The sequence below is a fragment of the Barbatula barbatula genome (genome assembly GCF_947034865.1).
Source record: "Barbatula barbatula genome assembly, chromosome: 25".
NCBI classification, from domain to species: Eukaryota; Metazoa; Chordata; class Actinopteri; order Cypriniformes; family Nemacheilidae; genus Barbatula; species Barbatula barbatula.
Genome location: NC_136788.1, coordinates 7,520,424 through 7,543,264, shown reverse-complemented (window position 1 = coordinate 7,543,264; position 22,841 = coordinate 7,520,424). Strand labels below are relative to the sequence as shown.

Below are 22,841 nucleotides of genomic sequence, written 5' to 3'. Positions count from 1 at the left end.
GTTTCTCTTTCTGAAACTTTCAAAAAGTCTGCAAGTAAAAAAAATCTGTCGATGAGTCTTGAAGTGTATTCCAGCCATAACAGGGGCCAAGACACTCATTTAAGTGGCTTATTTTAATAAATACAACGTGTTTTTATCTTTAATTTTAATAAAATGTTCCTTATGGGAACGTATTTGTCTCTCAACAGGTGGGGGTCTAGCTTTCGTTGAAACTAGTAACTTTGTATTAGCACCTGTTGTACTATTACTGTTTTATGCATCACTTATTGCTGCATGAAGTGGCTTTGGATGAAAGTGTCTGCTAAATGACTAAATGTAATGTAAATGTATAATAAAACAGTTTTCTAGTGAGAGAAAACCAAGTCATTTTTGCTCTTTGGCAAAAACTACAAAGTTTAATACATTTACTAGAAATACCATAGTTGAATTATAGTTACAGTGCTCAAACAGTTCAGAGCTCAATTTTTCACACTTAAAAAGTTGACTTAAAAAGCTTTATGAATAAAAATTGAAGTTTATTGTTGTGAAATAAGTGAAATAATGTGGGGATTCAATGCGAGCCTCTCTTGAACCGTTCTCTGAAAAGTGTTACCGTGCTCTCACCCGCACTGATATCATGATCATGTTTTTTTGTTGTTGTTGTTTGGCTTCTCTCTTGCGCATTTGACCTTTGGGACCAGTTACCCACGAGTGAAACATGGGACATGCACGTTTTCTCATTAACATTGCAAGCTAATGCATTAAGAGCCTAGACATTTATGGCTCGTCTTCCCAAAGCGACGTTGAATATTCGTTTAATATCCGACCGTTCCGTACGTGTGTCCCTGTAAATCAAACTCAAGAAGATCTACAGGAACACGTGTGCGCGACTGCGCCATTCTCGCATCTGACACGCTATAAATAGCTCTTGTAGCACTTTACGTTAAACTGCTTTAGAGTACAATGACAGCACCCCTCGATTCAGATAGCAAGCGCACGGCACTTGAATCTCCCCTTGGGGGGTACGTTGGGTTCAACTAATTCATAGTAAATATGACTTTTTAAGATCCTTTTTTTAAGGTAAAAATTGATATTCAAGACAGATTATGTTGTTTTCATGACTTATTTCCTCTCCATCCCAACCGTGCACATGAAATCATTCTGTCCGTCTGCCGTGACTTCACGTCGATGGGCGGGGCTAACAACCCCCACGCGCATTCATTCATAGCTTTCAAGCGGCGGCGGACCTGAAACGTTATCAAACACCGTCGGGATTCAAGGAGAGACGTCGAGGTAAGAATATAAATAAATAAAGGCATCTGTTGCTATATGCTGTGCAGATATAATGGATGTATAGCTTCAGATTGTGGAGCTCGTTCACCGGTAAGTAAATAGGTGAAAGTGCACCCAGTCATATAGTTGTTCTGATGTGACATGCGTACGATACCAAGACGATACAGGAAAGAGATGTGGTTTCTCTTAGCAAAGAAATGCATTATATATGGTGTGCAATTGGCGTTGCGTGCATAATCGCATGCGTGTTGACATGCTGACATCCAACAGCACCTGGTGTTGCACAACGGGGTCAGTAGGTGCCCGGGTATGCGAGGGCATCTTTCCAAGTAGAGGTCAATTGAGAAAAGCGATCAGATATTGCTATTATCCATATTGGTGTTTACAACATCTACTGTTTGATTGAAACAACAGCTCGCCTTTTCAAAGTGATACCGACAATTTATAGTTTTTTATTTAAACGTCATATTTTTTAAGTGTGTTCACTTCACAGAATAATGTATGAAATAATATTTCACGTGTTCAGATTTATATGGGATAAAACACAATCTAACATATCTGTTGATCTAGAACTGTGTTGTTGAAGTTACACTGTGTCAGGTGCAACAGGTTTTCGTGTTCATCACACGACACTTTTAATTATGTAATGCGTAAACAAATATAGAAATACTCAATATTTCCCATTTCTATCCTGTGCGTTTCTGCTGCCTTTAAGTACAAGAATATTTCCTTAAGTTTTAATGTTTTGATGTGTAATGGCGTTCAGCGCCGTGTATTATCATTACAGGCGCGTGCTTGAGCGCGTGACCTTTCCCCTAGTTTCCATGTGTCCCGGCGCGTCACGTGATCGCCGCAGATACGGGTGCGACACATGACTGCGGAATTGCGAATGCACAACATAGCGCTTTATTTCCACAACATGACCTTCACGAGCTATACTATATTCTTATTACACTCTTATTATATGATGATTAAACCTTTATAAACATTTATTGTGACGCACGTTTGTAAATATAACTAAGTGTGCTCCTAATTGGGGAAGTTAAGCAAATGTGAAGGGTGTAGTAGCTGACATACTTTGTAATAACGTGTTAAGAACTTGATATAACTTAATATATATATATATATATATATATATATATCGATAAATAATAACGTGTTAATATTAATAACATGATTTAACATAATATATATATATATATAGGCCTATATATATATAATAACGTGTTAATAACCTGATATAACTTAATATATATATATATATATATATATATATATATATATAATAATGTGTTAATAACCTGATATAACTTTATATATATATATATACAAATAACAATGTCTTAAGGTGATCTTAGCTTAATAAAAACGTGTAGGAGTACTGGATTCAGAATGGTCCATTGATGTATACTTACTACAGTATATGTTAAAATAATAGCTTTGATGACTTATATATACAAAAGAGGAGTGGCTTTGTTGGGGTTTATAGGAATCTGTTTAGTTGGCTATACAGATCAGTGGTTTCATATTTGTTTTCAAGTTAATACCATATGGGTGCCTGTGGTTGACTTGGTACCGCACACTTTGGAAATCTCCCAATAGTATGTTTGTGTTGGTAGTTATTGAAATGTGTGGTTTTGTAGCGCAACCGATCTTACAGAGATCAGATCTTACATAAAGTCGCCTAGCGAGTTTGGAGACAAGAACAGTCTGTCCTTCGGATTACCCTTCACCTATTAATAAACCATTGTGAATACACCTCTTTCGAAGAGAGTGACAAGGAAATACATACTTTCAATCTGAAAGTCCAAGACTGAATGTCAGTCGCTGAAGTTGGTTCCGTCTTTATAAGTTTACCTGCTTTATTTTCTGTCCCTCGCAGCAGTGAGAGGGTCAAGTCAGAATGGCTGAAGCTCACCAGGCGGTGGCCTTTCAGTTCACTGTCACTCCAGATGGCATTGACCTACAGCTGTGTCATGAGGCCCTGCGCCAAATCTACCTGTCTGGAATTCACTCCTGGAAGAAGAGGTTCGTCCGCTTCAAGGTGACTGCCCACTTGACCTTCATATCAGACAGAGTAAAGAGGGACACACCCAGATATAACAGTTATTTACTATTAGCTATTTATTATTATATTTTTATTAGTATATTATTATTATTATTATAATGTTTAATCTGATTCATTTACGTTACACAGTAAAGTCTTTTAAATTCAATTTGGGCTTGTGCTAATATAAATACTGTTACATCTGCTCCGAAACCCGAAGGGTTGAAGATCTCAATGCAGCTTTAATAATCCAAAACAGTACAGGCAAGGGTCAGGGCAGGCAGCAAACAGTCAAAAACGATAAAACAAGGGCAGGCAGCAGAGGTTCACAAAACGAGGGACAATTCAATAAATAACACAAATGATCCAATAGGGAAATGCTCTATACCCTAATATAGTGCACTATTTGAGGGGACATCCATTTTTAGTGGCGTCCGAATCCATAGTGTACAATTTTGAGTGCACTCAATCAATCCCACGATGCATCATAATAACGAGTGTACAACCAGTGTACACATAAACGGCGTCTGAAATCGCTCACTTGTTCACTCATGCAGTATTCCCCTATAAACCCAAGTGTATTCTAATCAGACAGTTGATTCACGTTGTATGAGTGAGCGAGCGATAAGTTAGCGATCTGATGTACACCCAAAATCAGGATGCATTGTGGGTAAAAAGTAGTGAACGAATGTAGGTAACGAGTTTACTCAGCATTCGGACAACCCTACAAAATGACGGACACCCGATATAACGCACTTCATAGAAGATGGGGACGAATACAGACACAGCTTATTTTTGGTGAACTAGGACGGTGAATGAGGGTATAGTGGGCGATTTCCGACACAGCCCAGGCTTATGTAGACAGAAGTAACAAGCTAAACTAGAAACAGGTTGAGAGTGATCATAATGAGTCCAGCAATGGATTATGGGAAGTGTAGTGTGTAATCTGTATTGGCAGTTCGGTTGATAGGGAGAGTTCCCTCTTGTGGATCTGCAGGGCACTTCTTGTGGTCGTGACAAACACTGTATGTGCAATTGTTTTAACAAAATCAGCATGTAGTATTTCGGATGAAGTTTTCAGTTGATCGACAGTCCATTTTTGTATATATGTGTATTATCTGTGTTATAATTATAGTATTACAATTTGTGTTTCTGCAGAATGGTGTCATGACCGGGGTCTATCCAGGAAGTCCCTCTGGACTCCTGGTTGTTTTGACTGGTTACATGTCAGCCACCAAATACGCCAAAATAGATCCTTCCCTCGGGCTGTTCATTAAACTGTCAACACACTTACCAGTCAGGTAAACCACCTTTAATCATGAAAGGATCACCGTCTGTAGACTTGCACGCCTTAATACATTATAACTGTCTTCTACTACTACCATTTGTCATTGGAAACGCATTCATATTTTCATAAATTTAAAAAACCCACTAAATTTAACCAACGGAGGCAACCAGTTTTCTTTTTCGATGACATCGGTCTGTTATATGCACAGCGTAGTTGAACTGAACTCAAATATGATATTAACACATAGGCAGTATTTAGTTCAGATATAAGTGCTGTAATAAAAAACGTGGAAAATCATGCTACAAAATACTTAATGAACATGCATTTTGTTGTACTTATATACATATCTCATTCGTCAGAAATAATACACATATATGGGCATACACAAATACACAGAAGTTTAAGAAACCAAAGAATCAACATACATTTTATATTATATACTGGATAAGATACATTGTACACTGTTTTGTATTTCACATTTCTATAACCATGCCAGTGTTCATTTATTAAAGCATACAAGTCTTCGTAGACAGGGTTCTTTTTATATGTGGAGTATATAAATCAACACGGTAATACATAGTTTCATAAATTCAATGTGGTGTATATGCGTTTTTGTAGGTTTTTTACCACGTGGGAGTTGCCAAAGACAAAATTAGACATTGAAGATGAATTTTATGTTACCGCTTGCTTTACAATGCTGGCACAACAAAAACTTAGTCTTGTTGTCAAAGCAGTTCAAAGTCCACACACAAAAATAAAGGTTTGGCATTATTTATAACTTGTCAAAAAAAACATAAAACATCAGTCTGTAGGCTGTCTATAGAGTTTTATTGATGGACGTCACAGGTGTGTGTATTCATCGAGTTTACAAAGACCTTGGATGCAGCCCATCCACTAAATTTATAGATAGAAATATTCGTTTAATAGTTATTTAAGCGACAAGAAATGAAACACTAGTATTTTTCTCAAATTGTGTTAACACGAGTAGTTTAATGTGAGCTTTTAATAAATATCAATAAACATCATAACCAATAGTTTTGTTTCCCTGCAGTAAGTACATAACAGAAGAAGGGCAACGCATCGCCGGCGGGGTTCTGGTTGGAACAGGATTATGGGTCGCTGTTATATTTGTTATGAGGAACGTCCTCAAGTGCCTGCTGTCCTGGCACGGCTGGATGTTCAGTCAACATGGGTCTTTGTCTTATAAGACGAAATTTTGGTTGGTACGTGCGTCGCTGAAACAGAATCTATCAGTTAACAGCTCAGACAAAGGTTTTGTCAGTAAGTCAAATATGGATTAGTGTAGAAGACACAGCATTATTTTAACATTTTTTTAAGTTATTGTATGTTATTCGGGAAGTTTTGGATATGAATTGTGCATAAAAACTGTTTAAGTATTTGTGTTCATGTCAGATGGTTGATGCTTGACCTCATTTAATCCATTTAGCTTTTGGTGAAGTTATTTTCTGGGCGAAAGCCGATGCTGTACAGCTTCCAGAGTTCCTTGCCACGGTTACCTGTGCCTGCCATAAAAGACACAGTTAGGAGGGTGAGTCAAAAGATGACGGTTTAAAAAATATTAAAAACAACGAAAGAAGAATTCAAATTGTATATCTCTCTTTGCACAGTATCTAGACTCAGCACGACCCCTGATGGACGATGAGCAATACAAACGTATGGAGGGTCTAGCAAAAGACTTTGAGAAGAACCTGGGCCCCAGACTTCAGTGGTATCTCAAACTCAAATCCTGGTGGACCTCCAATTACGTAAGTTTACTAAAATTATATTCATAAACCTCGAAGTAAGAAAGGCTTGTGGTAAAATCTGAAGAGCCATAAAGTATTTATAGTCTGATTATAAACAACTATAAGCAACCAAATTTACTCTGAAATTAAGATATGAAACATAAACCTTAATGTTCCCTTGTCTGAGATTCCTTTTATACTTTTTATGTGTTTTTTGAAACTCCGTTCTAATGTCATCTTTTCAGGTCAGTGATTGGTGGGAAGAGTATATTTACCTCAGAGGTCGTTCACCCATCATGGTCAACAGCAATTACTATGCAATGGTGAGGCTACATCAATATCAATACTGAAGATAGTCCAGAATGTTAAGCATTTGAACAACCATACACCTCTATTCGGTTGTTACGTCTGACGTCACGCATCACCATGGACGATCATATTCTGTTTCCGGGCCCAAACGCTCGATAAGATGCTATAGGCAAACAACAACAAAAAATGCTAATATACGCTCATGGCGAGCTGTTAGATTATCGGAAGACCACGATCCTAACCTTTATCTTGTGTGTTGTTAATAAATGCTCCGCTTGAGAGTAAACAGTGCTGACAATCAAATAATATGTCTTGAAGATGTACATGGAGACGGATTAATCAAACAGATTCTGTCAGATGTACGTGTGCTATTTGGGGGTGATTTTAGTTTGGTGTTGTAGTTAAGGCTTACGATTGGTGGATGGGAGGTTGCTGGTTCGATTTCCACAAGTTGCGAGATGTTTACATTATGACCCTGATCAAGACATTTAAAGCGGACAAAAAATTCGAAAGAAATTGCTGGGGGAGTGTATTGCGCTCAGAAATATTACATAATACGTCCAACTAGTTTTTTGACAAGTTGACTATGTTACGCATAAGAAGACAGCAGGGTTAACATTGTAAAGAAGTCAGAATGCACCACCCCTTTAACCTAATTTTCTTTCTTTTGTGGGGGGATTGTACCTTTAAAGTTACCTTCACTATCATTATTTCTTCATCCATTCTGTCTTTTTAGGATTTTCTCTATGTGTTCCCCACTCATCTTCAAGCCGCCCGTGCTGGTAATGCCATCCACTCCCTCATGATGTACCGAAGAAAACTGGACAGAGCTCAAGTCAAACCAGTAAGTCTTGATTATATTTATCTATTTTCGCTTAACAGTTTCTACTTTCAACCTGATCTAAAGCAGTGTGTGAGGAAGCTCTCATTTCTCATTACAATTGCATCACGACGTCAAACATCCATGAGCCTATGGCCATTTTAATGCTGCTTTTTTGACATGCTGCAAAATATCTCCTTTGTTCAATGAAAGAGAGAGTCGGTCAGGATTTTAGTCACTTGAGTCACAGAATGTTCCATTCCTTTAAACACGTGTTCTGTTCGTCCGTTCGGTCGGTGTTGTATATGGTTCAGTGACTGTGAAGTAATTGGATTACTTGGAACTTCAGTTGGAGCATTAACTTCCTCTGAATGCTGAAATGTATATATATTATCATGAGGACTCCCATGAAGAAATGGGTTAAGAGTGTATACTATACCACACTATAACAGGGTTGTGCACCTTCTAATTTCTAATATGAACTTGTCTATTCATATATTAAATGACAAATTAGGTAGCAAACAGGAAGCAGAATTAAAATTCATACGTGAATTTAGAGATTCAATGAAATAAATTTTTACCGAAAATTGGACATACCGTCCGAAAATTGTCAATTGATTGTTTAAAAACTTTCTAGTTTTATCATCATATTATTTTTATTTTCCCCTAACCTGTTGCATCTTTGAAATTTACGCCTATATTAACATTTGTAACACTCCAGTCATGGAAAATAATGTGTTGAATCCATGTTTGCTGCATTTTTAATTCTTTCTTTATAAATAACCAATTCAACACAGTAGATGTATGTTGAAAAGGCTGTTTGTCATTTGTCCAATGCCGTAGTCTCTCTCTCTCTCTTAAATTTTCTCTAACCCTCATGTTTGTGAAAGAGTCCCTGTCCACTAAACAATCTTCTGTTTTGTTCCTTGCACCCGGATGTTGCTGCATTTGCTATGTGTTCTCACATGACAAGCGCAGTTATACTTGCTGAAGGATTATGTGCCGCTGTGTTCGGCACAGTGGGAACGGATGTATAACACGACACGCGTTCCCGGGCTTGAGACAGGTAAGAGGAGGAGCTTGTGCGCCACGAACCGCACCTTACCTAGTAGAAGACTCGACCTCAAGACGACAGCACAGGAGACACTATAGTGTTTATTGATTTATAGTAGCATTTGACCGATATGGGTCTTGCAATATCTAGATTGCAGGGTGGACAGTAGCGGATATGAGACTGATATAGTGTTATCTGTTAGATGCACCCGCAGGGTCGATCCACTGATGTTACTCACTGTATTTTAAAGGAAAAGTTTGAGCCAACATTAACGTTTTCTTGAGTCAAGCATCCATTTAATAATTCGTTTTAGGCTAGTCTCCCAAAATAGGTTAAGAATTTTAAATAAATCTCGAATCTATTGCAATTTCAGATCCATAGAATAAGTTCAATTGACATGCTAAAAAAGCGAGTTTAAGCCCCCATGAGCCCCCGATTGTTTTTGTTGGCAATGTTTTTGTTGCGATTCCCGAAGATCACAAAAGCCAGACTTCATAAGCAGATAATACGTTTTTTATTTCAACAGAACATTAAGTTGATCTTACTTTTTGCATTTCTTAAATTGACGTACTGCGTATTGTTGATATGAATACTGTATATATACTTGTATAATATCTACCACCCGATCTCTAGATCTCTGAAAAACCCATGTTGTGCCAAATACAATGTTTTTTAATGTTATATTTATGAACAACTATACTGCAAGCAGTTTGATGTATATATGAATACTAATTCGACTTGAATTCTAGCCTTGTACATCATTATGTAACTGTGCTGTTAGACTGAGGCCAGTCTTGACATTGAATTCATCTCTCCTGACGGTTCCTCGCTTCATCCTTCTTTATGTTTCCTCTTTTGTCTAGTTTTCCATTGCTCCATCCTCTTCTACAGGTTTCCCCAATGGTATTTTGGGTTCACTCCTTGTTTTCTTTCAGTACCTGACTCTCCCTTCTGCTTCACAGCTCATGGTTCTTAACACTATCCCCATGTGCTCATCTCAGTACGAGCGTATGTTCAACACCAGTCGAGTTCCAGGTGTTGAGGAAGGTATAGCAGACCTCTCGCCTGCTTTTTGCGACCATGCTTATTTCACAACTAATGCGCTTATAGATGAAATAGCTGCTTGTTACCGTAGTGTGTAGCATTTGGTCTGTGGTTTGGTTTTGCTTTTAATACTTCACGCTATAACTGATGTTTATTGAGGAAGTGTAAATTGAAGATGCACGTTAACATATTATTTAATGATTAACCTGTTAACTGATAAGTGAATGGAGAACAGGAAATGTCATAAGGATTTACACCCATGTGGCTACAATGGAGTCTATTATCCATCATTGCCTTTCATTTATAGTATAGTGAACCCAAGATGTTCAGTATGTTTAGTAATGTCATGACTTACCTTCACTTAACAACTGCTTTACAACTTAATCTATAAAGATTAAATAACAATAATAAAGATTATGACCAAGTGCTTGTTTAAAATCTCATGCTATCATATTTCTTGGAATGAGACTGGTCGTAAAAAACAATCTTTTCTTGTTATCAGGCGTCCCTCTGCAATATAATATATACATTTTAAACAATACAATATATTACTAACAACATATTAAACTATATTTTTCAACATTTATATAAAAGAACAGATTTACTGTATAGGCAACCAATTTCATGACCATCTGACTGTAAATGTATAATGAACATTTCTCCACACTAGAAACAACCGTTTGGTATCTTTTCTTTCTCATTCTCTGGTCTTTTTCACTTATCTTGTGCCACTCAATCTCTACTGAGCACCATAAATCATTTAACCTTTAAAAAACGATCGATCCATTTTTACAACACATTTCGCACGATTTGAAATGCACAAATAATATTTTGTGGAAACGATTACATCGCTTGAGTTTCGGTCCCTCACGTCCACGTTGTTGCTTCAACAGATATTCTTCAACATGTAAATGAGAGCAAGCACATCGCTGTATACCACAAGGGCCACATTTACAAGGTGTGGATGTTTTATGACGGACGGTTGCTGTTGCCACGGGAGATCGAGCAGCAGATGGAAAGGATCCTGGCTGACAAATCCGACCCTCAGCCAGGGGAGGAGCTGCTACCTGCCCTGACCGCCGGAGACAGGTGAGACACCGAAAGAAAGACATTTGGGTTGTTTCCAGGACAGATGTGACCAGTCTTAAGCCAAATGGGATATTCAAAAGAGAAACTTTAGCTCTGTTTATGTAAGAACCAGCTTGGTCTTTTTTGGATTTTTGTCATTTAAAAAGGCAAAGATAAACAGATATAGACATGCTTTGTATCTAGTGTAAAACAGTGAGACAATACAGAACATATTAAACTAAAGCTGTATTGCATTAAAGTGTTGATCTAATTACAGATTTATTTGGTGTCCATTATAAATTTGGTTTCAATATTATGAATATTTTGGATTAGCTTTTATATTTAGGTTTTGTTATTTATTTTCCTGTACATTTTAGTTTGATATTTATTTTTTATGTTGATATGTGATTTTAATTTGTTTTTATTTTATTTATTGTTAGTTAATAATTTTACTGCCTGAATGTAAACTAAACAAGAATTAAAAATGGCAATGTTAATATTTATGATAATATAATAATATTTAGGCCGATGAACTGAAATGTTTGAATATTTTTAGTTGCCAATTATCAAGATATAAAGATATAAAATATCAATTTTTATAGATAAGTTTCAATGCATTGCATTGCGGGATATATTTACATTTTGACCAAAATATCAGTTTATCTGTGAAATCTTAGAAAGTTTGACATACTGTGTGTAATAGTAAGATACTATATACTATACGATTAACTGATCATTTCTTGTACTCCATTACCCAGAGTGCCTTGGGCCAAAGCCCGCTCACAGTTCTTCAGTAAAGGGAAGAATAAGCAGTCCCTGGACGCTGTGGAAAAAGCTGCTTTCTTTGTAACTCTGGATGATTCAGAACAGCGTTACGAACCCGACAATCCGGTTCGGTCTCTTGACAGCTACGCCAAATCTCTGCTCCATGGAAAATGCTACGACAGGTGCCAGTGTTACGTCTCTCGCTCACAATTAGCACTTTTTGAGAACGTCAATGTAAACGTGAGGTTACTCAGATATATCAAACCAAATGGCTGACTTTAACTTTGACTGACCAGTGGCTGGAGTAGATAAAGTAGTTGAAGTATTTGATGGTCTGAAATGAAACACTTCACCTCTAAGTCACTCATTTATAGTTGTTCACTGTGTGTTGGTCTTTTGTGCTTTAGATGGTTTGATAAGTCCTTTAACCTGATTGTGTATAAGAATGGCACTATGGGATTGAATGCAGAACACTCCTGGGCTGATGCACCTGTCATTGGTCACCTGTGGGAGGTGAGAAACTCTTTTCTGTTATACTTAATTATCGCAACAAAAAATCACTTGCACTTTCACAACTTGAAATTTGATATATTAACGTTGCAATACAGTATTTTACATTACGAAATGTTTTTATATCTTTTGTTTTACAAATTGTTTTATGTCGCAAATTTGAAGACATTGTTACCCTTCAGGAAAAACAAATATAAAATGTAATTTAGGTTGACAAAATTCAGAATATTCTGTTCCCTCTATACCTTCTGCTTCTTTCAAACCTTTATGGTGTTATATTCAAACTTAAAAAATGTGTGTGTGTAGCATGTCTTGTCGTCGGATCCAGTGAAATTGGGCTATAATGAGGACGGTCACTGTAAAGGAAACCTCCACCCTAACCTACCAGGACCTCAGAGATTGCAGTGGGACATCCCAGAAGAGGTACACATGTCCCTGCCTCTCAGACACTACTCTCATTTCAGGATATGCATATTTTGTATGTTCAGTGTCAGACGTCGCGATAACCGAAAGTAATCCGTCATTGACAGATCTTTCTTCCAGTGACGGGACTCATTCATTAGCTTACTCACAGTGCCTGGTCGGTTTTGAAAAGCGCGCAGGTGGTCGGCGGAGACTCGCAGTGCAGATGCATCTGTCACAGACCCCCGCGTCACGTGCATGCACACACACAAAGACGCGCAGTGGTGCGGCGTTTACAGAGTTTGTTCCTTCAGAAAAGCAATCAGAGTCTTTTTGGATAAACGTTAACTTTCAGTGAGTGGAAAAATGTCTCTCTCAGCGGCAGAAGCAGCACATTCATGACCAAACCGCAGCTTACTTGTGAGTGAGCCACTACAAAACACCATTTACAAGCACCTACCGTTGTTACTGACTAAACATATGCACACAAACATCCGTCTGTGATTTTCAATTTATATCTGACAACAGAATCATTAACTATATAAATGAATATAAACAACGGCGGCTTTATTGGGCATTTGGTTGTATTCAAATAGAGCAAGTTCAGAGCGTTGACGCAAGTACAGGGTGATGATGTCAGGAACATGCTTATTACCACGTAACGACAATTTGCGCCATAGTGACGTGTAATAATAGATTATGACAGACGATAAAAAAGTCTAGCGGATGCTCAAAAATGTGTTATTTAAAGCCGATACTATTACACTTACTGTATATTAGCATAAGAAAGCAAACATTGAATTAAATATTTGATTTTATTAAAAAAAGATGAATATAAGTGTAGCTTCCTGATCTGTGGAAATCAGTTGCATTAGTGTTACACTTACAATTCAGTATATGGGGCAATTCTCACTATAAACTAGTTGATAGTAGCATGTCTTTTGTATTATTGTAGTATTATTGGTTAAGTACTTTTAAAGCACTTATTCTGCATGACCATATTCTACATCCCTAATCCTACCCAATACCTAAACCTAATGGTTTGTAAATAGCAAGAATTGCCCCCTATAATGAAGTGTGAACACAATTTGTACTTTAGCATGTTTGCAATGTGCAAATGTCCTAAAATCTAAAAAAGATACATTTACCCGAGAAGCAAAATGACTTAACAAATTACGTCGTGGTTGTCTGGAAAAAAGTCAAAATGAAGTGAGTTTTAAACAAACAAACAATGTGCATATTTTATACATAATGAAGCTGAGGTGTAGGCTCACGTTCATGCTATTTAAAGGCATGCATTTTTTTATTAGTTTGATGGTCAACGATTAGTTTAAGGGACAACATTATGTACCAATGGGGGTCTTTAAATTCATATAACAAAGGGATTGTGTATAACTTTCTCTTTTATAGTGTCAGACTGTGATCAACAACTCTCTAACATTAGCCAAAACTCTGGCGGACGATGTCGACATGCACATCTTCCCCTTCAACAACTTCGGCAAAGGCCTGATCAAGAAATGCAAAACCAGCCCTGATGCCTTTATTCAGATCGCCCTCCAGCTGGCACACTTCAGGGTAAGAGAGAGTGAGAGAGAGAGAGAGAGAGAGAGCAAAACACTCAAACTGAACACCTATTTGCAAATACACATCGTTTTGAATCACATTTCCTATCCCTTAAAAATGTAACTTTTCATTTTAATAATACGTTTGTTTTGTTAGTGATTATGATGCCTTTATATTCATGTGTTGTCAGAATGACCTGAGAGAGTTTTGTCAGGATTTGCCGACATTTTTCTTCTTTGTATAGTATATCTAGTATACACACGTAGACTACATATTGACATAATCTAGTGCGGCTGTTTACTGACATGTTGCTAAGTTAAGAAGGGATGCGTTTTATTTTTAGACAAATATGCAAACGCGTGCACAAACACTTTGATCACAAGAACTAAGGGCCAAGCAAAACAAACATGAAAATAATAAATAAGATATGTGACATTATTTGCAAATAGAAATACATATTGTCACATGATATTTACATCACTTGTGTCGCACTCTACCAAATGAGCTACAAGTATTTCTCTTACAGGATAAAGGAAAGTTCTGTCTGACATATGAAGCGTCAATGACACGTCTGTTCAGAGAGGGCCGAACTGAGACCGTGCGCTCCTGCACCGTTCAAACCTGCGATTTTGTCCGTGCCATGATGAACGATAACAAAACGGTGAGATTTACAACAGTCCAAAGCGTTGAAATCTGTTGTACAAAGAGTCACGGGTACTTCTGGAATTGAATACGGTACATATACCGTAATACATATTGTAGTTTCAGTGAAAGAGTTTGAGTTTCTGTGTTGATGTATGCATTTTTTTCACACCGCTCAGAAAGACGAGAGGTTAAAGCTGCTTAAAGTGGCAGCGGAAAAGCATCAGGAGTTGTACCGATTGGCTATGACGGGGAGCGGCATCGACCGCCATCTTTTTTGCCTCTACTTGGTTTCAAAGTACCTGGGTGAAGATTCAGCCTTCCTTAAAGAGGTCTGAGATCCCACAACATCTGAAATGAAAAGTTTTGGATTGAAGTTTAAAGCTGCAGTCCATAACATTTTTTTTAGATTACAGATTGCAGCTTTAAAGTGAAGTATGTGATTATTTATATGTCAAAATACTTCGCACTAGTCTAGTTTATTGTGCATGTGTTTAATGTTTCACGGTTTCAGGTGTTGTCCGAACCCTGGAGACTGTCCACCAGTCAGACTCCACTCCAGCAGGTGGAGCTGTTTGACTTAAAGAAGCATCCCGAGTACGTGACCAGCGGAGGTGGATTTGGACCTGTAAGTTAAACAGCTTTCTATCAGTGAAGTTGTTTAAACCCTATCCGTGTCTTAACTGTTGTGATCGATGACATTTCACAGATGATTGGTTAATATTTTTGGGTAGTCGCGCTGAATAAAGGATCATTATTGTCATTGTAAAGACCACAGTGTTTATAAAATCATTTTAGTTCTGTTTTTTTTGGCGGAAATTTTGTGACTTATAGCTACTTTTATTGTCAGGTGGCTGATGATGGTTATGGTGTGTCATACATTGTTCTTGGAGAGGACCTTATCAACTTCCACATATCCAGCAAACACTCCAGCCCGGAGACTGTGAGTTTATACGACACCGTTTTTAACAATTACGCACAGCTACACCACTTGGGAAAACATAAACAACGCTGGTCCAGAAGAGCTTCCTGTTTCAGTTTTTTAACACTACACAAATGTTTGCACAGAATCCAAGCAATCTAACCATCATAACCAAATCAAAACGTTTGAAGGAAGACCTTTAGATTTAATTGTAAATGTAAGCACAAAATTGGAAGAGCTTCTGGACCAGTGGTTTACATCTGTATGCTACATATAATAATCACTCAAATCCAACAATAACAATATGATCTAATAATAATAATTGATTCATGTACAATTTCTGTATTTATTTAACCAATCTTTCTTTTAAGGACTCTCATCGTTTCGGAAGTGGCATCAAACAGGCACTGCTTGATATCCTGGATCTGTTCCAGTTCGTCAACAAAGCTGAAAACAAATGATCTCCTGCTTCTTGTATTTCTTTCTGTGCTAAAAAGGGAAATCATTTAAAAATATTCTAAATACGGGAATGTCCTTCTTTGGCATGTACAAAAATATTATTTTTGAAATCAAAGAATGGTTATTTAAATAGGTTTGGGCATTGATTCGGGGCATTAAGGATGATACTATATTGTTAGAAGAGATCAAGGAAACACTATTGCCTTTTTGTGCTGTATTCAAACAGCTTTGGTATCGTTCTGCTATTGTATTATTCAAACTGCATTCTTTTCATAGGTTTTCTCAGAATTGTAATTTATTAACTCAATGTGGCTTGCATTGTTGCTAATATGTCGGCAGCTTATAAAGGGAGGACATACAGTATATTTCACACATTAAACACGGAGGTTTGTTTTTCTTTCACTTTCGTATTTGCACATAGTCAAAGTGCCACAACAGAGATCGACTGTTTTCATTTTTGCATTGGGCTCACCAGTCGAATCCAAATGATGTAACTAGTCTGCGAAGTTGACCTGCTAAATGTATTTCTTGTGTTATCCTGTAATACCAACATGAGAATAACATGGCAATAGTTTATTTTGAACAGCATTTGAGTGCAAAATCAATAGCATGCACTGTTAAATAACCGTTGCCTTTTATAGCCTCGAACAAATTGGGTATAACCCATGGCATATAGATGAAGAGTAGATTTCTGCAAATGTGTGCTATTTATTTATCGGTTTGTTTTCTCATCACGACATTTTAAAACTGCTTCATTGAACAATAATAATTATTGAGTCTATTAATATCATTTATGGACATTAATGTGAACAGGCAAACAAACGGTTCAGAACAGTCGTTCCTTTCATCTACTATTTGTATCTTAGTTTCCACAGTTTTTTAGGTAGGATCTGTTCAGCATGTTAATGTATTAAAATATTCCATCACAATAAAAGTGAATGTAAAAGGCTGCTTTCTGTTTTATTATCTGGAGTGGGGAACGGAAATGTATGTTGATATGATATTGCCTCGTGGAGTTTGAGAATACAGTATATCTCTGTTTATAGACATTAAAATGTACGATTTCCATTAATAGTTGAATGACTTAATTGTTAGTATTGTGGACCTCCACTAGATGGAGATATACACTTGCTCTTGTGCTGAACCAATCTGTCAGTAAAGAACTGACAAACACAAAATGTAAGTAAGAACACGCATAAGCGATTTTAAAACACAAAAAGTTAGTAATCGATATTACACTAGTTGGGTAACAGGTGTAATGCTTAGTCTATACTATGGCTATAGGCCCCCTGGTAGTGCACATACGTCTGGCTGACGTCTATTTGAGGTCTGCATTTACATCTGCAAGACATAATTTGCTCATCTGCAATACGTCTCGGAGACGTCTGCTGTCAGACGTCATATAGACATCTAGAAGATGTTTGTAAGATGTTTATGATTTACAATGGATGTACAGCTGCTCTTTCTAAGATGTTTAGCAGATGTTTTTACGCAGCAGATGTTTCAAGATCTCCAGATCTTTAGCAGGCGTATTACAGACGTTCCGACGTCTACGAGACGTATTGGAGATGAGCAAACTGTGTCTTGCAGATGTAATTGCAGATGTCAAATATACGTAAGCCAGTTGGATTGTGCTATCTGGTCCTACTATCAAAACATTTTGTATTTTAACATTTATTGGGGCAGTTTCCAGGACAGGGATTAGACTAGGCCTAGACTACAATAAATGTAAGCGCTCTTCAAACCGAAAACAACTCAAACCGCTGACATATCTCAAAGTACACATCACTGAGGTTGTCATGTTTGTACTATGATATTTTTGTTAAGAATACTTAGATTTCCCAATTAAACTAAGGCCTAGTCCTGGCATTAGCCAATCCCTGTCCGGGAAACATCCATCCATCCATCCATTTTCTTCCGCTTATCCGGGACCGGGTCGCGGGGGCAGCAGTCTAAGCAGAGATGCCCAGACATCCCTCACCCTAGACACTTCCTCCAGCTCTTCCGGGGGGACACCGAGGCGTTCCCAGGCCAGCCGGGAGACATAGTCCCACCAGCGTGTCCTAGGTCTTCCCCGGGGTCTCCTCCCGGTCGGACGGGCCCGGAACACCTTCCGAGGAAGGCGTCCAGTAGGCATCCGTAACAGATGCCCAAGCCACCTCAGCTGACCCCTCTCGATGTGGAGGAGCAGCGGCTCTACTCCGAGCTCCTCGCGGGTGACCGAGCTTCTCACCCTATCTCTAAGGGATCGCCCAGCCACCCTGCGGAGGAAGCTCATTTCAGCCGCCTGTATCCGGGATCTTGTCCTTTCGGTCATGACCCAAAGCTCATGACCATAGGTGAGAGTAGGAACGTAGATTGACCGGTAAATTGAGAGCTTCGCCTTGCGGCTCAGCTCTTTCTTCACCACGACGGACCGGTACATCGACCGCATTACTGCAGAAGCTGCACCGATCCGTCTGTCAATCTCCCGTTCCATCCTTCCCTCACTCGTGAACAAGACCCCGAGATACTTAAACTCCTCCACTTGAGGAAGGAACTCTCCACCAACCTGAAGTGGGCAAGCCACCCTTTTCCGACTGAGGACCATGGCCTCGGATTTGGAGGTACTGATTTTCATTCCAGCCGCTTCACACTCTGCTGTAAACCGTCCCAGTGCATGCTGAAGGTCCTGGTTTGAAGGGGCCAACACGACGACATCATCCGCAAATAGCAGAGACGAGATCGTGTGGTCCCCAAACCTGACACCCTCCGGCCCCTGGCTGCGCCTAGAAATTCTGTCCATAAAAATTACGAACAGAACCGGTGACAAAGGGCAGCCCTGCCGGAGTCCGACATGCACTGGGAACAGGTCCGACTTACTGCCGGCAATGCGAACCAAGCTCCTGCTTCGGTCGTACAGGGACCTGACAGCCCTTAGCAAAGGACCACAGACCCCATACTCCCGAAGCACCCTCCACAGGATGCCGCGAGGGACACAGTCGAATGCTTTCTCCAAATCCACAAAACACATGTGGATTGGTTGAGCAAACTCCCATGCACCCTCCAGCACCCTGTAGAGGGTGTAGAGCTGGTCCAGTGTTCCACGGCCTGGACGAAAACCACACTGTTCCTCCTGAATCCGAGGTTCTACTATCGGCCGTATTCTCCTCTCCAGTACCCTGGCATAGACTTTCCCGGGAAGGCTGAGAAGTGTGATCCCCCTGTAGTTGGAACACACCCTCCGGTCCCCCTTCTTAAAAAGAGGGACCACCACCCCGGTCTGCCATCCCAGAGGCACTGTCCCCGACCGCCACGCGATGCTGCAGAGGCGTGTCAGCCAAGACAGCCCCACAACATCCAGAGACATGAGGTACTCAGGGCGAATCTCATCCACCCCCGGTGCCCTGCCACTGAGGAGTTTCTTGACTACCTCAGTGACTTCGGCTTGGGTGATGGGCGAGTCCACCTCTGAGCCCTCAGCCTCTGCTTCCTCAATGGAGGACGTGACGGTGGGATTGAGGAGATCCTCGAAGTACTCCTTCCACCGACCGACGACATCCCCAGTTGAGGTCAACAGCCTCCCACCTCCACTGTAAACAGCGTTGGTAGGGCACTGTTTCCCTCTCCTGAGGCGCCGGACGGTTTGCCAGAATCTCTTCGAGGCCAGTCGATAGTCCTTCTCCATGGCCTCACCAAACTCCTCCCAGGCCCGAGTTTTTGCCTCCACAACCACCCGGGCAGCAGTCCGCTTGGCCTGCCGGTACCTGTCAGCTGCCTCAGGAGTCCCACAAGCCAACCAGGCCCGATAAGACTCCTTCTTCAGCTTGACGGTTTCCCTTACTTCCGGTGTCCACCACCGGGTTCGGGGATTCCCGCCTCGACAGGCACCGGAGACCTTACGGCCACAGCTCCGAGTGGCCGCTTCGACAATGGAGGCGGAAAACATGGTCCACTCGGACTCAATGTCTCCAGCCTCCCTCGGGATCTGGTTGAAGCTCTGCCGGAGGTGGGAGTTAAAGATCTCTCTGACAGGAGACTCCGCCAGGCGTTCCCAGCAGACCCTTACAGTACGTTTGGGTCTGCCGAGTCTGTCCAGCTTCCTCTCCTGCCATCGGATCCAACTCACCACCAGGTGGTGATCAGTTGACAGCTCCGCCCCTCTCTTAACCCGAGTGTCCAAAACATATGGTCGCAGGTCAGATGAAACGACCACAAAGTCGATCATCGACCTGCGGCCTAGGGTGTCCTGGTGCCACGTGCACTGATGGACACCCTTATGCTTGAACATGGTGTTCGTTATAGACAAACTGTGACTAGCACAGAAGTCCAATAACTGAACACCGCTCGGGTTCAGATCAGGGGGGCCGTTCCTCCCAATCACGCCCCTCCAGGTGTCACTGTCGTTGCCGACATGGGCGTTGAAGTCCCCCAGTAGGACGACCGAGTCCCCAGTCGGAGCACTTTCCAGCACCCCTCCCAGAGACTCCAAGAAGGTCGGGTACTCTGCACTGCCGTTCGGCCCGTAGGCACAAACAACAGTGAGAGACCTAACCCCGACCCGTAGGCGCAGGGAAACGACCCTCTCGTTCACCGGGGTAAACTCCAACACATGGCGGGAGAGCTGGGGGGCTATAAGCAGACCCACACCAGCCCGCCGCCTCTCACCATGGGCAACTCCAGAGTGATGAAGTGTCCATCCTCTCTCGAGGAGTGTGGTTCCAGAGCCCAAGCCATGCGTAGAGGTGATCCCGACTATCTCTAGTCGGAACCTCTCAACCTCCCGCACCATCTCAGGCTCCTTCCCCGCCAGCGAGGTGACATTCCACGTCCCTAGAGCTAGCTTCCGTGTCCAGGGATCGGGCTGTCGAGGCACTCTCCTCCGACTGCCGCCCGATCCACAATGCACCGACCCCCTATGGTCCCTCCCGCACGTGGTGAGCCCACGGGAAGGCGGCCCCACGTCGCTCCTTCGGGCTGAGCCCGGCCGGACCCCGTGGGGAAAGGCCCGGCCACCAGGCGCTCGCATACGAGCACCGACCCCGGGCCTGGCTCCAGGGTGGTGCCCCGGTTGCGCCATACCGGGCGACGTCACGGTCCTTGTTTTTGTAAACATCATATGGGGTTTTTGAACCACTCTTAGTCTGACCCGTCGCCTAGGACCTGTTTGCCTTGGGAGACCCTACCAGGGGCATATAGCCCCCGACAACATAGCTCCTAGGGTCACTCGGGTACTCAAACCCCTCCACCACGTTAAGGTGGCGGTTCAAGGAAGGGGTCCGGGAAACAATTTATTAAAATCTGAATAAATGTCTTTGTTCTGATGAACACAAGAAAGATATTTGGATGAATGCTTAAAACATAACAGATCTCAACACCCACTGACTGTAGTAGGAAAAAAAACAGTGGTAGTCAAAAGTGCCCCAGAAATGTTTGCTGTCCATTCGTCAAAATCTATTCTTTTGCGTTCAACAGAACAAAAAAACATCATCATTTGAGGGACGAACAGGTTCTTATGGATACAAATAGGCCCTATTATGTTAAAATTAGAATTTACATTGCGTTGGTAGAATATAATAATATTCACATTCCAATGTTCAATAGATGTCCAAAGGTGTGACACAGTGTCTACACCAGACGCAGGTAAAAGACAATAGAACAGATTAGAATCCATTATGACTTAAACATTTTGTCCACACTGGACAATCCCAGCACTTGTTCAATTCCATTAAAACATCGCCATCGCGTCCGGTGTAGACACGGTGTGAGTGAATGTGTTTGTGCACTAGCCCTGTGATGGACTGGCCATCTGTCCAGGGTGTTTCCCTGCCTTCACCCGAGATAGCTGGGATAGGCTCCAGCACTCCCCGTGACCCCAACAGGGAAAAAGTGTGATAAAGAATAGATGAATGGAAATTTCCAAATGATGTATTTTCTTATTTGTAAATCAAAAGCATTTAGATAACTCACCTTAGAGGGATGCTTTCATCGGGGGATACTGGCAACCCACCAACGGCTGTAAGTCAAGAGAGATTCTGTTGGTCATCGGATAAATCAGGCAGCCATTGCGAGGTGACAAATATCTCAGAAGGGCAAAACAGGAAGCACACACATGAGGTTTCTCTACAATGGTGCTCCCAGTGAAGGCATTAGTTCACTTACCCATTTCCTCTGGTCGGCTTATGTTTCAGCGTTGCTGATCTTGATCTTGTCCGTCAAGATCCCCCCTCAACACTTAACTTGAAGATAATGTGTGATTCACATTGATAAAGGCTTCGTTTGTAATATACTTTAAGTACTTTTATATAAATCAGGGCTTAAATTTACTTCAATTAAAACATTTAATGATAACGGTCACATGTTATGGGAAAAAATAGATGCCGTGTTGTACTAAATAACAGATGCAGATGCTAAATTCGGAATAGCTGACTACCATGCTATTTTTGCAGTGTTTGTGTAGGCTACTGTCAGCAGTACGCTGTAAACACAGAAGACATAGTGAAGCATTCATAAAACGTGCAAAGAGGTCATGCGATATTAATGCCACTGTTTGTATCTCTGTAATGTGTCTTTACCCTATTTCACAAATAAAAGTATGCAGTATGCACGTATTACATTCAGTGTGCTACAAAACACTTTAAATTGAAAAGATTTGCGAAGTAAATCTAAAAGTATCCTTCATCCACAGCTTGTGCGGCCATAATCATGCTAGGAGAGACAATTGCATTTAGTTTTTTTACATTGTAAGACATAAGCAAAATGAATTGTTGTGCAGTTTTAGTTACAGGTCTCCCAAAACTGACTCACCCTGACGCCGTCGCTGATATAGTTAAGTATAGATTACTTCTTTCTCTAAGTTGTATGAAACGTTACCCATGAAATCATTTATATTTTTGTTAACTGTAACTTTTAAGGACTGTTACTAAATTAAACATAAAAAGCTTTACAGATT

The 22,841-nt window shown here is 40.5% G+C and overlaps 1 protein-coding gene across 4 annotated transcripts; it reads left to right on the top strand.

Moving 5' to 3' along the window:
• Window positions 1-1,173: 1,173 nt before the first annotated feature.
• cpt1ab (carnitine palmitoyltransferase 1Ab (liver)) lies at window positions 1,174-16,860 on the top strand. Of its 4 annotated transcripts, none has more exons than XR_013786273.1 (19): window positions 1,174-1,272; window positions 3,155-3,316; window positions 4,478-4,620; window positions 5,659-5,830; window positions 6,055-6,156; window positions 6,236-6,373; window positions 6,598-6,675; window positions 7,398-7,505; window positions 9,498-9,582; window positions 10,473-10,668; window positions 11,406-11,594; window positions 11,820-11,925; window positions 12,229-12,345; window positions 13,735-13,899; window positions 14,414-14,548; window positions 14,709-14,964; window positions 15,044-15,157; window positions 15,380-15,472; window positions 15,823-16,860. XR_013786273.1 is itself a non-coding variant. In XM_079450176.1 (19 exons), exons 2-19 carry the CDS (start codon window positions 3,176-3,178, stop codon window positions 15,910-15,912), a joined length of 2,325 nt encoding a protein of 774 aa, XP_079306302.1. In that variant the 5' UTR covers window positions 1,174-1,272; window positions 3,155-3,175; the 3' UTR covers window positions 15,913-16,860. The 4 variants fall into 4 exon arrangements, 2 of the variants coding, with proteins under 2 accessions (XP_079306302.1, XP_079306301.1); XR_013786274.1 differs by lacking the exon at window positions 9,498-9,582 and adding an exon at window positions 8,460-8,547; XM_079450176.1 differs by having other exon boundaries at window positions 14,709-14,861.
• Window positions 16,861-22,841: the final 5,981 nt, after the last annotated feature.

Excerpts from the sequence above, each read along its gene's own strand:
- cpt1ab (XM_079450175.1), top strand. The coding sequence starts at position 3,176 with ATGGCTGAAGCTCACCAGGCGGTGGCCTTTCAGTTCACTGTCACTCCA. Across the intron at positions 6,676-7,397 it reads ACAGCAATTACTATGCAATG|GATTTTCTCTATGTGTTCCC; the intron begins GTGAGGCTACAT and ends CTGTCTTTTTAG. Across the intron at positions 11,595-11,819 it reads CATGGAAAATGCTACGACAG|ATGGTTTGATAAGTCCTTTA; the intron begins GTGCCAGTGTTA and ends TTTGTGCTTTAG.